Source organism: Vanacampus margaritifer, chromosome 7 (genome assembly GCF_051991255.1).
Source record: "Vanacampus margaritifer isolate UIUO_Vmar chromosome 7, RoL_Vmar_1.0, whole genome shotgun sequence".
In the NCBI taxonomy this organism is placed as follows: domain Eukaryota; kingdom Metazoa; phylum Chordata; class Actinopteri; order Syngnathiformes; family Syngnathidae; genus Vanacampus; species Vanacampus margaritifer.
The window spans coordinates 21,834,901-21,851,133 of record NC_135438.1 but is presented as its reverse complement, the minus strand read 5'-3'; the positions used below and the strand labels follow the sequence as shown (position 1 = coordinate 21,851,133).

The 16,233-nt window shown below is 40.9% G+C and overlaps 1 protein-coding gene across 1 annotated transcript; it reads left to right on the top strand.

Moving 5' to 3' along the window:
* The first annotated feature begins 6,517 nt into the window (after positions 1 to 6,517).
* LOC144055104 (E3 SUMO-protein ligase CBX4-like) lies at positions 6,518 to 14,668 on the top strand. The gene is made up of 5 exons (XM_077570799.1): positions 6,518 to 6,777; positions 6,911 to 6,954; positions 7,302 to 7,367; positions 8,849 to 8,915; positions 12,081 to 14,668. The coding sequence occupies exons 1-5, from the start codon at positions 6,523 to 6,525 to the stop codon at positions 13,479 to 13,481; spliced, it is 1,833 nt and encodes a 610-aa protein (XP_077426925.1). The 5' UTR covers positions 6,518 to 6,522; the 3' UTR covers positions 13,482 to 14,668.
* Positions 14,669 to 16,233: the final 1,565 nt, after the last annotated feature.

The window sequence follows — 16,233 nt, the reverse complement described above, 5'->3', positions numbered from 1 at the left end:
GCTTTGTATGTAACGAAACAACATGAAAACGACAAACACAGGAGAAGTGACAATGGCGGGTGATTCAAGCACACCGCTTGTTTGAACGTAGGAATAAAGAAGCAAAATATTTTGCTGCAAAAGCATAAGCAAGCTAAGGAGGCTGCGCTAAACGACTACGACACGGATATCCGCCATTGTTGTTGACAGACTGACGGTTCGTGCGCAGACACGCGAGACAATGCGTCGTTATCGAGCTGCGACCATTACGTCATCACTGGAGGAGTATCCTGCATATGGTGTCCAGACGGACGTGTACGGGGCGCGTTTTTGAAATCTTTCCACTCTGAAGCCCGGTTTCAAAAGTGATCGGTTTCAAAAGTGATCCGCGCCATCGTGTGGAAGAACGGCCTGCGCGGTAAGAAACTTGTGAGGATACATTGAAACTGGCTTTCGTGTGGACGGGGCCTTAGGCTACATTCACACTGAAGGGTGTGATGCCCAATTTGGATTTTTTTTTAAATCCGATCTTTTTATGTACCGTTCCATTCCGTACATTACAAAAACAAATGTGACTCGCCCGTGATGCGACTTGCATGCGCAAAGAGCACACGTTGAGTGACGTACACCCAAAACAACGATGTCACGTTGCGGTGTCAACGTTTTACCGCCAGCCAAGCCGCCGAGGCAAGCGACTTCTATCAGTGTCATATGCAAATTTAGCTGTGCCAACGCACACTACAGATTGGTGGACTGGTGGACTCGATTCGCGGACGTCTTAAGAGTTGGATTAATGTGTCTTGTCTGCATACGTTATGCAAATTCAGCTGTGCGAACGCCCGCGCTCCTGGTTGGTGGACCGTTTTCACGCTCGCTCCTGGTTGGCTGCTGTCCTTGGCTTCCTCGTGCGTCAGTTTTGAACGTGCTGTTTACAAACAGTAACATAAAGCCGTCAGACTTATTTTTTTTCATCTCATGTCGCCAGAGTAGCGAGGTTGGAAGAGGTAATATAAATATTTGGGGGAAATGAGGGGACACTCGTCGCGTCATCGCCGTTTGTGATGAACCGTCTGTGGGGCGGCCACACATGTCTTTATGCTTATGCTTCGTGATTAAATTAAAGACAAATAAAAAGTTAACAATGTTACTCAAAACATCTTTGTATATATTCACAGACGTGTCACTAGTCTCCCTTCCAAGCAGTCTCTCCCGCCCGCGCAGAGCACATGTCAGGCTTTTGATGACATATGAATCAGATGCGCGCGGATGAGCATTCATAGTGCAGACGCATCGCATACATATCCAATTTATATCCACATACGAAAGAGGCCCAGGTCTGGTGTGAAAAAATCTGAATTGTACCGTTCACATTGCATGAAAAAAAATTTGATACTTGTGAAAAAATCGGAATTGAGCTGCACTGTTAACGCAGCCTTAAACTGGTTTGTGAACAATATTTGAGAGAAATTGTGATCTTGTGTATGTGGAAGAAATGTTAGATGTTTGAGTTCATCTAATAAAAATGGGAGCAAAAACAAAAGTGTTGCGTTTATATTTTTGTTGAGTGCAAATAATCGTGCAGCTTTTGCATTGTGCAAACTGACAGGACAAGGGAGACTGATCTTATTTGCTAGATGGTTGGAGTGTGAAAGAATGTTCCATAAATATCTGCACCCCACAGAAACATTGAAAAAACATGCATTCAAAAAGCTTTGGACTTTAAGAGATTTTCATTGTTACAAGAAAGATCTTTTTCAAGACATAGATTGTTCCTAGAGTTATTATTTTACAGTGAATGTGCAATCTCTCAATCAAGGAAGCAACCGTCACTGCTACAGGTGCATTCTTATCACCTGATCGAATCAGATCAGGAAGAAATGGATGGGTTGAAAGGGTTCATCTGATCATGTTTCATTTTACCTTCTGACCTTCCTTTTACATTAAATTTATGTTTTTTTTCTGGTGCTTTTGAGCAATATTTGGTTGTGAGTTGTATGATTGTTGCTTAGGTAGGCCTAAACATCAACAATCCATTCTTAACATTAATTACTCCCGAACAGAGTTTTTGCTATAGGCAATGTGGGCAACAGACATAGATATTTTTTTTTTCAAACAAAACTCAATAGTTTACTTGCTAGACTACCGCATGGTTCCATGTCGAGTTAGTGGAGTGTCACGTCCACTTGCTGTGAAGACTCCAATTGGAAGAGGCAAGGTGGAACGGGCAGGAGGTCAATTTGCAACTGCCTACCCATACTTGATTTGGTTCTGTGAAAAATGTAAAAAATAACAATAATAATCATCATCAACGTAAATGATTACATCACGTGATGCCAGTTTGATTGACGGGATCAAAAGTATAAGACAAAAGAAGCCATCAGTTGCTGCAGTTTAGAAAAAGAATAAGAGGAGAAACGGGCAGGAGAAAAGTAGGATTTAGATGACATTTCTATGAGTGACAGTAGGCTATTGGCCAGGTATTAGCCTCTTGCTAAAATGTTGCTAAGCCACAAAAGACAACTCTATTTCATTTGGTATTTAGTTTTGCTGAGCTAGCAACTATTAGAATTGAGATATCATGTGATGCAACTAATGTCACCTGAAGGCAACTTGTTGTTGATTTGTGAATAATGCTGAAACTTAGCTATATTCTAATGCTAATTGCAAACGGAAACAGATACAAATGTACTTTTTCCTGATGAAAGAAGAGACTCTAATGTTTCTTTTGGTATGTTCCATGTTTTTATAGCAATAGAACACAATATTATGTTGAGCCTTGCAAAATCAGTCAAAATCCAGTAAAACAGCTGGGAGCGAAGAGGATTGCTTCAGTGTAAAATTGCTGGGAGTGAATGAGTTCATGTTAATGCCAGTTCTAAACTGGGTGAAAAACCCAGGTTGAAAAATAGTTTACAGCAGGAATCTTTTTTTATGTTCCATAGAGTTGCTTTCTATTTATTTATTTATTTATTTATGTATTTGCTGTCTTCAGGGATTTCTTAAGTGTTGGCAATTTATATACTGTTGTTTTTAATTATGTTGTTCATTCTTTGTTCTAGTTACGTTTTTGTATTTAAGTTTTTATGTAATAAAATAATCAAAGTCATTTAATGTATCGATTGTTGCGTTAGTGTCCATTTTATAGTGGTGCTGGGGGGTTATTGGGGTGTTTATTGGGGGGAAGCCAAGGCAATCTTTCCCCCAGGATGCAAATCCAGAACCGCCTCTGCTCCCAAAAATGATGTGAATGGCCTCCCACCGTGATGCAGCGTTGTGGTAGAGCCAGGTGGCAGTGAATGCTAGACGGATGAAAGCAATCATCTCGTTTATATCCCCTTTTTACATTTTTATTTCTGCAAATGAACTGAGCATGTGCGTGTGTGAGTGTGTGTGTGCGTTGTAATGCGCGCGGGCTCTCTGACGCGCGCGTCCCACCAGACAACCGGTGAAACAGGAGGCCAAATATTCATGGGCGGTTTAGATACTTCAAGTGCAACGGTCGGCCATTACGCGTGATAATCTAGTTTTGTGTCAAGCTTCGCCCATTGCCATATAAGGAAATACAGTCGTGCCTCATTGCAATAGGCCGAGCATTGCAGCCTGTAATCTGCATTTAACTCCTCCACTGCTGTATTTTATTGGGTGCCGTTATTCGGGCCTTTGGGAGTTCTGTTTTTTGTTTACTGTCTCTCGTGATTGAAATCATAACATTAAAGGGCATCATATTTAAGCACCATTTCAATAAGCATCCCGGATGGTGCACGTTCTCCCCTCTTCCTCCCGCCATCTGAAGTAGCCTGCTAGATCCTGACCTACATCTCTCGCAACATGACGAAAATCCACCAGAAAATTGGCGCGACGCGGTGCCAAGAGAAACGTCTTCTCCTTATGTGACCTTGACTTCTTCATTGTCATACGCGCACAACGGAGATCCGACCCCACGCTGAACTTCAACGATTCAAGGCAAAGAATTTCTAACCGTTCCCGAAGCTTATCCTCGCAGGTAGCCTATAATTAATCCACGTGATTCCCACTTCACCAATAAAGCATTTGATACATGCATGATTCAATAACAGTGTTGTATATAGCCTGTAATTTACACCGTCCACGCACATTTATTTTGCATGATCGGGCAGTAGGCTGGCGCATGGAGATGGGGCATCAAAAATGTTGCATTTGTATATATGTGTGCATTGTATAGGCCTACGTACAACGCTCCTAGGCCATACATGCCACTTGATCCATCCATGGCACCCTCCTGCAGCATCTCCACACTCAGAGACCGGGTGATTCGTCCTGATGCCTTCAATGTCTCACCACAGCTCGTATTTTTGAGGACCACTCGACTGCTGCTGAGAGTTAAATGAACGGCAAAGCTTAGAAAAATAGAATCGTTTCTGTCTTGAGGAAGCAAATATCTTTCATAATTTAAAATAAATTAGTACGTTCATCCCATAACCAAGCTCAAACTCAGTTCCTCACATATCAAATCAATTTTCCCAGTTGAACTGAATTTAAATATCTGTTTGTTTCAGCCACAAACTCCCCACAACCCTAAACTAAACAGCACAAGTGTTATTTATTTATTTATTTATTTTAATGGATGGATCATTTACTGTATTTTTTTCCATTGGTAATGGGCATGATACGTACATAAATTATATTGAATAAATAAATATATATACTTACAAATGTGCGTCCTCTCCTCAGCCATTTTGATAGCATCACAAAATGTATCTTGGAATAGTTTCCCAGACGATTTTTTTTACAAGTCACCAACTTATTTATCCTTGGTTTAAGCTACCAGACAAGAACAACATCCGGATATCCAATGTGCTCTTGGTTTATGTGTACTTCAATTGGAACAGGATTTAGTGACGTTTCACAAAAAGCAATCTGATGGAAGAAAAGACAAGAACTCCAGTTGAGAAGTAGCTTAAAACTAAGACTAAAACTAAAATGGCTGACAAAAACAACACTGATGGCATTGCCACTCCAGTGTGCCTTGCACTGCGATGACTCGGTGGGACATTCCATCCAGAGATTAGTGAGGGGTCAAGGGGCTGAGAGCAGGTTCTTAATGGCCGGCTGTGGTGTGTCCCGTGTGACCCGAAGCACCTCTGAAGTGTGGAGCTTTTGCCCTGGTGCATGGGGAAATTTAGTGCTGACAGCGCACACCATCATGAAATGTCGTTATAGTGCATCATAGTCTCATGTATTATGTTGCATTACTTAGTTGCTGAGAAACGTCATGTTTATGGAAATTGCTAGTTTTGTTATACGATACTCCCAACACTGGCAACAAAACTTAAATAGCTTGAATAAAAGTGTTGCCTTGGCCACCACGTAAGCGACGTGATCTGAAGGCAGCATAACATTTAACCAATCAAACATCAATTTGACAATATGGAAATGTGTCTTGATTTAGTAAGTGACAATGACTAGAAAATAATTTGTGTTGGGCTGATCCCATGTTCTGTCTCTCAAGGAGTTTATCACAATTTTAGTCCATCTTTAACACCTCCCTGGTTCTTTCCTTTCTGTCAGGAAATTGTGAGGAAAGAATGGAGGTTTACAACTGCATTTAATCTTTCTATCTTTTGGAGAGCTTATTGAAGCTTTGCAATGGTGTTTTTGACACCAACGATCAAGCCTATAAATACCATTGGTGCAGTTAATAGGGCATAAAGTGCTGAAAGCCTTTTAAAGGGTAAGTCAAACCAAAAACATCCTTTGCAATAATATGTGCTATGCAGCCCTACTAGTCTAAACACATTATTCTGATGAATGTTGTATTTGTGTAATATGAATTAAAAAGCAAACTCCATCCATTTTTTCATCAATCAGTCGACAGTCGTTTTGCCACTTGCTGTCGACTGAAAATGACATCACTGTTGGTCAGAGCTCATCTAACGACCAATTACAGCTCAATTTATGAATGTCACATGACCAAACTCCGAGAGCTGGTGAGCAGTGATTGGTCCTTCCCACACACACCTATTATGACATGGATTAATATCTTATAACTATATTAACTGCGCCACACAATGCATTCTGGGAACAATATACAGTATTTGCAAAACAGGTAGCTATAACACGCCCGGAAGTCATACGGGCAAAGTGCTGTCACGTTTTAAGGTCTACAGTTAGGCATACACTTTTGCACTACAAAACATTTCTTTCTATCTTCCTTACTTCAATGACTGCTCATTTGTTTGGTAGCCATTTTGTTAAACTTGATTCTCACGCATGCAGGGAGGAGATATGTAAGTGATTTATACTCTGTTGTGTGGCAACTGCAAGGCACATCTATTTTCAATTTGCAGGACTTAGAAAATAGTGACAGAAGATCTGCAAACAAAGAAAACAGCTACAGCACAATTTGTTTGCAGTGTATTGTTGTGTACATGTTTTTTTTTTTATCTAGTAGGAAAAATGTCCCTCAAGATTTGTAATAGTCCAACCGTCCGTGAAATCAGCATCCAAGTTACACCGCCCCCTTGATCCCGCCCCTCAACTGACGTCACACAAACGGCTATTTGCATGAAGTATTTTCTGGCTGCAGTTTCCAGCCTTCCTCTGCTGCAGAGAGCGAGGGTCCGAGGGGAAAGCGAGGCGTGTTCTTGTGCTTTTTTTTATTTGAAGGAGCTAAGGTGTCGCAAGGCGAAAGGAACGAGGGAGTTTAAAAAACAAAGAGAACACGAAGCGCTGCTGCACTTGAATGTGAAAATGGAGCTTCCCGCCGCGGGAGAGCACGTCTTTGCGGTGGAGAGCATCGAGAAGAAGCGTAGCCGGAAGGTTAGTCACATGGAAATGAAGCGTCCTCTTAGCGCCGACTGTTTACATGTTCTGACAACACGTGATGTTTTTAAGATGAGCCGAAGAGCGTGTTTTTTGTCGCTGCTTACGCTGCTTATCTCTCCATTCACAGGGAAGGGTTGAGTATCTGGTCAAGTGGCGCGGATGGTCCCCAAAGTAAGTGACCCCGTAAACGTCGGCAATGACAACCGCAACTGTCACTTTCGAACACAAACGACTGCGTTGGATCATGGGCGGTTGCTTGTATTCACTTTGAGATCTTTTGCACGTTGGCCCAAATGATGAGTGCAATGCACAATGGCCCAATTAAAGACGTGCACACACCTCTCCTTTTTGACATTCAGTGTAGGCCCTTCAAAGTTAGTAGTGGTTAGCTCGTAGATGCATCTATATTTGTGTCAGCATGATCACCTATATGATTTAACTAAGCACTAGCACTATCAACATTTTCCCCCCAGTTACGACGTGTCTTGTATTTGTCCACTTATGACCTCTCCCAACAGGTACAACACATGGGAACCGGAAGAAAACATTCTGGACCCAAGGCTACTTGATGCTTTTGAAGACAGGTAAGTTTGTTTTTTTTTTTTGGACAAACCAGCCATACAGGTGTCAAAGCCCTTATTTCGCATGCATTAACATGACTATACATGTTTAAACTCACCGTTCCCAACTTTTCCTGTTTTTCAACACATTACTTGACATCTTTCAATCATCAACATGTTTTAAGCGTGTGTTTATAGCAAAAACGTTGCAGCCTCGGCAAAGAGCCAGGAAAATCCGGTGTTGACGATAAACTGTCCGCCTCACGTGTCAATTTTTCAACACCATCATAAAGAATGGATTAGGATTAAAACTGGTGTCATCAGAGGGTCAAATCGGGGTTAAGGTCAGAGCAAAGTGGAGCATCAGCCCTTTTGTCACATGATCTTTCTTTGCATGTCAGCATCAGGTTATCATGCTTGAGTGCTGCCTGTGTGCCACCATCAAGTCATCACGTGCACCTGCGACAACATCCACATAACATTGATTTTTACTTCATTTGTTTTTCTTTACAAATGATTCCAAGCTACTGTGGAAAGTTGCTGTCCACATTTGTATTGTAACAAATTGACACCAATTTAAAACATTTGCCATCACATTTATTATTGAATACAACAGTGTTTTATTCCTAGCACATTCTAAGCACATTTCTTGCTTTTCTCAGTATAATTCCAATATCTCCATGAAGTACTAGTTTAGGAGGAAGGCTACACATCTTGTCTTCATCTGTTCCTAATTTATAGAAAATGCACATAGAAATGAACTTTTTGTTTACCACTGAACAGATTTGGAGTCATAAATCACATGATCTGTAAATGTCAAAATGTGACTAACATCCTTGTGCTCCATATTAGCGGAGAGTCTTCTGTGGTGAACTTTTGGCTAACTGCTAAAAAGTCTGTTAAGTGGCTGACTGGCCTCAAGCGTGGAACTGAATATTTTAGATGCATATTGTGTTAACCTGTCACTGGCCTTTCTCTAAGCCCTTGTGTTCTTTCACACACTGCAACCTTTTAGACGCAGGTCACACGTTAACATGGACATCACTCTCCCATCTGTTTTAACAATTACCTCCCTCTCTCACTCTCTTTCTCTCAGTCTCTCGCTAAAGGAGATATTTTATTGAAACTAATTGCATGTCTCTCCGGGGAGCCAAATTGTCCGAATGCCAGGTTATGAAAATACGTCACTGTAATTAGATGTGAGGGAGGAGGATGGGGGAGGGGACTGACATCACTTCTGTCTGCAGTATTGAGTTACTGCCGTGGAGAGAAGAGTATAGAGAGTGGGGAAAAAGTCGACAAGGGCCTCTACCCTAACCAGTGGGGTGTTCTTTTGGTGGGACAAGGCTCATTTGACTTCAGTGTTGCACTTTTGCAGATCAGTAGCTCCAGTCGGGCTCACGTTGTCTTAATTTATGATTTACTGTATTGTGTTGCCATGTGACAGCAACTTTGCTCAAAATAAGGCAGCTTCCTTCACGGCCTGCTGTTTCTCTCAAACACAGGGAACGTCAAGAGCAGCTGCTGGGCTATCGCAAGAGAGGACCGAAGCCCAAGCACCTTCTCGTTCAGGTAAGACAATAGTGCTGCATGGGAATGAAGAATTAGTACCAACAACAGAACACTAAAATTCTATATTCTGTTGAGTGTGGGGACTAACATGAGACAGAAGAGCTCAGTGTAGCAAGTCCTTATCTACGACGGTGTATTAGGGCCACGTCTAAATATATATTTTTTAGTGGGTGGGGGCAATATCCCGAGAAAAAACATGCACATTTGCCACTTTATAAAGTGGCAAATTTGCCACTTTTGGCAAATATGAAAGTTTATAAAGTGGCAAATTTGCCACTTTATAAAGTGACAAGCAGATTTGCAAGAACAAAACTCAGAAACTTACGAGAAATACACATAGCGTAGCTATAGTCTAATGTGAGGATTCGTTGGTGGTTAATGGGTCACTGTTTATAAAATGAAAAGGCAGGATGGAGACGGATTCATTCTTAATTTAAGCTTTACTCGTCATACACGGCAGCTAGAGCGACAACACTTTTTGATCCCTGCAGCTGACTAACACCAACCAATCACAAGCTAGCATACTTTAGGTAAATGCAAGTGAATGACGGAGAGCAGCAGATTTGACACATCACCTTAGCTGCTCAGACAAAAAAATACCAAAAATGTGTAAATAATAATTCTGGAAACATAAATGTACAAGTAAATTTACATTTGAACATATTAGCTTAAATGCTTGATTCCCAGGGTGTGGACTTTCAAATTTGTGACTCTATAAAGTGGCAAATATGCAATTTTTTTTTTCCCGGAATATTGCCCCCACGCTCTAAAAATAATTATATTTTTCGTATTTATCTGACTATTCTTTAAAATTGAAGTGTTGTATTTTTTTATTGCTAGGAAGACCCTGTTCAATTCAATTTTCAATGCAGGATCCCCAAAATAAATGAAAATGGCACTCAGTGTGCAGACCTCCACTAAGGCCAAATAAAGAAGTTCATCTTGAAAAAAATCCCTAATGAACTCCAGCCCTGTTACTCCAGTAAGGCATTTTGCAAAGTAGGTGTGTTTTTTTAACCTCAGCACTAGTGACTGTTGGCCTTAAAGCAGGCAGGCTGTAACAGCAAAAAGTTCAAATTATTGACTCCATTTAACATATTACGTTTATTTGGAACTTACTGCAAAATATAATCTTTTTTTTTCTTCTCTCAAATTGGTTAAGTCACTTCTCTGAACAATTTTTTCTTGTTGGCTAGATTTGGCGAAATAAGTATAACCTTGTTCTTTGTTTACAGTACAATAAGAACAAAATGAGATACTACATTTATCTGTAATTGTGACCTAAGGTAAATACAGTAGCTGTAGCTGCAAGAATGTGAATGTCACATTTTGCGCATCCTTTACCCACCGCAAGGTCAGAGGACTGCTTCTATATCTCTCTGGAATGTGTCAATGGTAACACATGCTAAAGTCAGTGACAGGTCACAAAGCGTGCCGGTGGCATTCCTCCTCGCTGAGGTCACTGCCACAGGAAACACTTGAAACAAATGTCGCTAGAGGTGCTCGTGAATGGCAGGGGGGGGGGGGGGGGGGCAGAGTGAAACGCGAGGTTAGCTGGCATGTACAGTATATCAAGTGCAGCACAAGACATGGGCATCACCTCAGGCAAATTCTGAAGATAATAACTTGTTTTTTTCCTCCGACAGGGCATTTTTGCAACATTTCTCAGTGACCAATGCAATACTGTAAAATATTACTAAGCATCTAATTCAGGCGTGTCCAATTTTTTTCCTTCGAGGTCAGTATACAGAGAAATCAAAAATGCAAGGGCCACTTTGACATTGTCCAATTTGATTGTAGCTATTTTTATTTGTTGTTTTTTTTTCGTTTTGTTTTTAGTTCATTTAAACATCCAAGGCAAACTGGATTATTTTTTTTTTATGATTGGTGGATGGCCCACCTGTAACCCACTAGAATAGATACACCCCTTCCCTGAGCAGATGTCAACATTCAGAATCAAAGCAAGAGTAACACAAATTAAGATACCAATTTTTAAAGGTGTGCTTACTTGAGGATCTTAATCAATTAATAACATGATATGTTCACAAATCAGATCTTGACACAGACAGCAGAAAGTAGAGGAGGCATTACGAAGAGAAATGTTCTAACTATTGTAGTTGTAAATAGTTTCTGTGCATGTCTACATGTGTTGCACATGTGGGGGGATGTGGGTGGTGCTACCCCAACACACATACACACACATAAATACATACACTTTTTCAACATCTGTACCAAAAAGGTTGTAAGACATTTCAAAAGTTGTTTTTAATATTGTACTTGTACTGTATATCGTCGCTGCTATGTCAAAAACATTCATGTATTTTTTATTTTTTAGATTTTTATGTTTTTGGGATGAAACTGAATGCTGACATCCCCAAATATGTAAAAAATAAAAAAAATAAATGTGGGTGAGGGGGTGGACATAAGTGTTTTTCACATAGCAGCAACAATATGCTGAAGGCTGCTGGAAAATGGATGATGGGCCACAGGCCATATTTATGACACCACTAATAATTAATGCGTAATCACTGGTGTCAGGCCGAAACCTGGTAAATTTTCTTTCTTTCTTTTTTTCCTTTTTTTTTTTTTTTTTTACAAATGATTGACCAATCTAAAGTATTGAACATGGCTTGCTCTCTTTGATGATGTAAAATTAATGGTTAAATAAACATGCTGTTTTCGGGTCTCCTAAGTGAGTATTTTGAAGGTACAAGGTTTCAGCCCGACCCCAGCGATATGCAGGAGTTTATCTACAAATTCCTTACTGATCCAAATTAGAATTGTTGGACTATGTACTTGCTTTAGAAATCTTTTACTTTCTCTCTACACCAAGATTATGTTACACTCTAAAAACAGTTGGGTGAAAAGTAACCTAATAATGGATCAAAAATGGACCGATCCACTTTATGGGTCAACTTGATCCAACTTTTTGGGTTGTCTTATACAATTTTTGACCCAAGTAAATTTATCTGACCAATATTCATGAGTTGTTTTACACTGACAGACCCATTTCTTGACTCAAAGTTGGGTCAAATAGACCCAAGTAGAGGATCCGTCCATTTTTGACCCAACTGTTTTTAGAGTGTAAGCGTCTTATGAGTGTTTGAAATAGGTTCATCCTTAAACAAAAGTGCTATATTTTTTAATGTCTGTGTCCTTGAACAGGTCCCTTCTTTCGCCCGGAGATCCAGTGTACTTGCTGACCTTCACGAGTCCTCCCTGCAAGAAGACAGCTGTTCCGTTTCAATGCCGCGTCCGCAGAAGCAGCAGTACCAGCTCAACAGCAAGACGCATCATCAATACCAGCCCACGAGTCGAGACGGTGAGACTGAGCAGTGTGCCAATGGTGCCAAGTTCTACTATCAGCTCAACACCAAGAAGCACCACCACTACCAGCCGGACCTGCAGGTGCATGAGTCTGTGTTTGCAAAGCCCAAAGAGGTGGACGCTCCGGAGCGGCCCATCAAGGGCTACAATCTCCCTCCTGTGCTGCAGCAAAAATGGTTCCGGGACAAGACTTCAGGCGTCTTGACCAAAGTCAAGGACATCACCATGGAGCTGAAAAAGCTCCCAGCAGACCTCAACGGCCACAAAGAACTAGAAAAAGCAAAACCTAAAGACCAGGCCTCAGTACAGCATAATGGTGTCAGTGGCAGTAAACTCAAAATTGTGAAAAACAAAAACAAGAACGGACGGATTGTTATTGTCATGAGCAAATACATGGAAAATGGAATAGAGGCGACAGAGGTTACAAATGGCGAATCCAAGCCCGCGGAGACGTTTTCGCAAGGAGACGACACAGAAAGGCACATGGAAAAGATGAAACTGGTCAAACATCTCGGCCTCGTTAATGGATTTGCAAAGAAACCCAAAGCCGTCTCGGGATTCACGGGAGTTTGTACCAAAGAAAACGAACAGCAAACGAAGCTTGCTGTGACGGAACAGGATCAACACTTTGAGGTCGGGGGTCAGTGTCTGCTTCCAGCCCATCAGCCTTCACAATTGACACCCAAGCCTAATCTGGCCTCTTCGCCTCTGGACACTGGAGTTCCCGCATTCACGGACAAAAACACAAGCCAAGATAAGTTTCAAGGATTAAAGCGACACCTTTCTGACAGTTGCAGCGAGGAGCATGTGAGTAACAAGAGGTTTTTAAGCTCCTCACTCTCACAAAGCATTAGCACTGACCAAAATGGCCTCCAGGCTCCTTTTTCATCGCAGTACTTTGACTATGCTGATCACGATCAAGAGGAGCCCATTGACTTGAGCATTGTTAAGTCCAGGCCTCAAGTTGCTGCCTCCGCAGTGAGCCAGCCAGAACTGCACACACAGGATGGAACACAGACGCGCTCGCAAATGAAAGAGCAAACTGCAATTCAGCTCCAGGCTGAAACGCAAAATATTGCAAGTGTGGACGCAGCTGATTCGTCGACCGCTGGTGACGAGGAAAAGGAAAAAGTGGAGACATTGTTTCCATCCGTCCAGCCCTTCCTTGGGAATATAATCATCACAGACATCACGACAAACTGCCTCACAGTTACCTTCAAGGAGTACGTTACAGTGTAACTGTCTAAATGTACATAAGATATATTTGTATTTTCAGAGGTTTGAATGTGCAAACAGTTTTGATATCATTTTGTACAACTCAACAAGAATTTGGATTCTTTACTGCTTTATTTGCTTATTTCCTGCATGACATGTCATTTGTTACGGAAGAGGATTAGGGCCAGTGAAGAGAGAAAAAATAAAGGTTGGCAGGATTCTGCCTTTATTCTAAAAATTCTGACTTTAATCAGAATTCTGACTTCCCCCCACAATTCATAGGTCACAAAGTCAGAATTCTGAGAATAAAGTGAGAATACTGCCAACCTTTTTTCCCCCTGTCTTCACTGACCCTAATCCTCTTCCGTATTTGTTGTGATGTTAGCACATGCAGTAATTTCAAACTTAGTTCAGAAAGCAACGAATGTTAGAACGAACTGAAAATGCACTTAATAGATTCTTGTTGATGTTTTTTTCCCACTTGTGCTCGCTACAGTCTACATTCAAACACTTGTAAAGAATAGAGGCTTTATGGAAATGTTTGTATGGAAGAAATTTATATTGAAACATGGTAATATACACTGTATGTGTGTGTGCGTGTTAGCAAAAAAGAGTGGACAGGTGGACAGATACATGCTGTTTGGAAACATTGAAAGCACCTTTGTCAAGAAGTGTCATTTGTATTTTTGACTTGATCAATGTTGCTTATATTTTATTTGTCCCTGTTGGCGTTGTCTGACACTTGGATGCTCCATTGAAAGGCAGTACAAGCATTGATTTAATTTATTGTTTGCAGCACTGCAATGGGAGTTCTTCATGTGAAGTATCACAATCACAAATCTATGTGTTAGTTGAGCTCCGATTCGTACCACCACCTGGGTTATCTATCATTCTGCTCTCCACGCTCTGTGTGGCCCACACATCTGCTCGGTGGGTTTAGCATGTATTTCATAAGCACATATCAAACCCTTATCGAATAACTTCACTGTGGCAATCTCAAAAGATTGTACAAGCATGTACAGATAGGTCCGCTTGTGTCTTACATTATACTGTATGCCTCTCACTTTATATGGCATGTTTTAACACAACCATTCCAACATGTAATTTGGGTGCATTGAGGGGTGTGCAGTGTTGCACTTTCATGTTTTGTGTGCAGGCAAAGTGAATGCTTCCTAAGTTTTGCAATAATAAAATTATTTGCAAGTTAAAAATGGTCTCTGGGTTGATGTTAGGACTTTTACATTGCTTTGCATATTGACTGCTACACTCTAAAATCAGTTGAGTCAAAAATAACCCAACTATGGGTAAAAAATGGACCGATCTTCTACTTGGTTCGAAAATTTTTGTCATTTTGTATAAAACCACCAGGAAAGTTGGGTCAAATTGACCCATTAAGTGGATCTGTCCATTTTTGATCCATAATTGGGTTTTTGACCCAACTGTTTTTAGAGTGTACGCTCTAAAAGAGAATAGTTGAATCAACTTAAGACTAAAAAGAAATTTGTTGAACAAATTTAATTGAATTACTTCAAGCTGTAACACACAATTAAATTAAGTTAACCCAAGTTAATATATTAAGTTTAATTTTGAGATCATTATGTTTAATTGAATTCATTATACCTAATATATTACATTCTAAAAACAGTTATGTAAAAAATAACCCAAGTGTGGGTAAAAAAAAATGGACCAATGCTTTGGGTAAAAAAAAAAAAAGAATGGGTCATTTTGTATAAAACAACCCAAGAAAGTTGGGTCAAATTGACCCATAAAGTGGATCGGTCCATTTTTGACCCATAATTGGGTTACTTTTGACCCAACTGTTTTTAAGAGTGTAATTTTGTATTAACTTCAATCAATCGTGTGATCCCACTTAAAACAATTAAATTGTTCAACAATTCTCTTTTTAGAGTCTACCTACATTCATGATGAGCACTATTTAGTTTTCATGATGTCATCTCATATGTTTGCTAAATGAGCATCATTAAATAGATTAATCATATGAATGACTATAATGTAACAGTAGCCTATATTTAAACACACACAAACACACTTATGTGTTATTACATGCCAACCAGGGATTGCATCATCGTTTACAGCATGCCCAACATCAAACACCAAGGTAGGTGGTGATATTGGACGAAACTGCTGCCATGTGGAGAGCACATGGTGTATTTCCCATGAAAGTGGTACTTGGCAGCGGTTTTCCGATTTCCTACATTTATTTCACTTCGTTGCTGTTCCGCTTTAAAACGGGAGCTCGCTTTAAAGCAGAAATGTGCGGAGCAACGTGACGCTAATCGCGTTGCGCACCGTTGTCTGTCGGTATACTGCCGTGATCTGCGAATGCCTGTCAAATGCTGCCATTTCCTGTGTCTCAGCCCGCAACTCGAACCAAGTGCGTTTTTCACGCGCGGATGTGCGTAGACACAGAAGAGGAGAAAATGGCTGTCCTCTCCACGCCATCCAATCTCTCCTCTCGCTCGCTCTCGTCCTTGATGTCGGTGGGGGGAAAAGCACCGCAGCAGCTGCGGCAGTATCAGAATGTCATGTTTTGCGTGTGCAACAGCTGCCAAGTCCACAAGGGCGAATAAAAGGCGACCCAAGCTGCTCGTTCGTGTTGTTTTGCGGTTTCGTGCCACGTCGCCTTGTCATGCTGATTGTGTCGCATGCAAGTCTTGCTCACTGCGTGCAGCACGCGCCAGGCCTGCTCTGCGGCTTCTTTTATAAACAATCAACTCTTTAATTCGATATTCGATGAATACTCTAATAAATACAG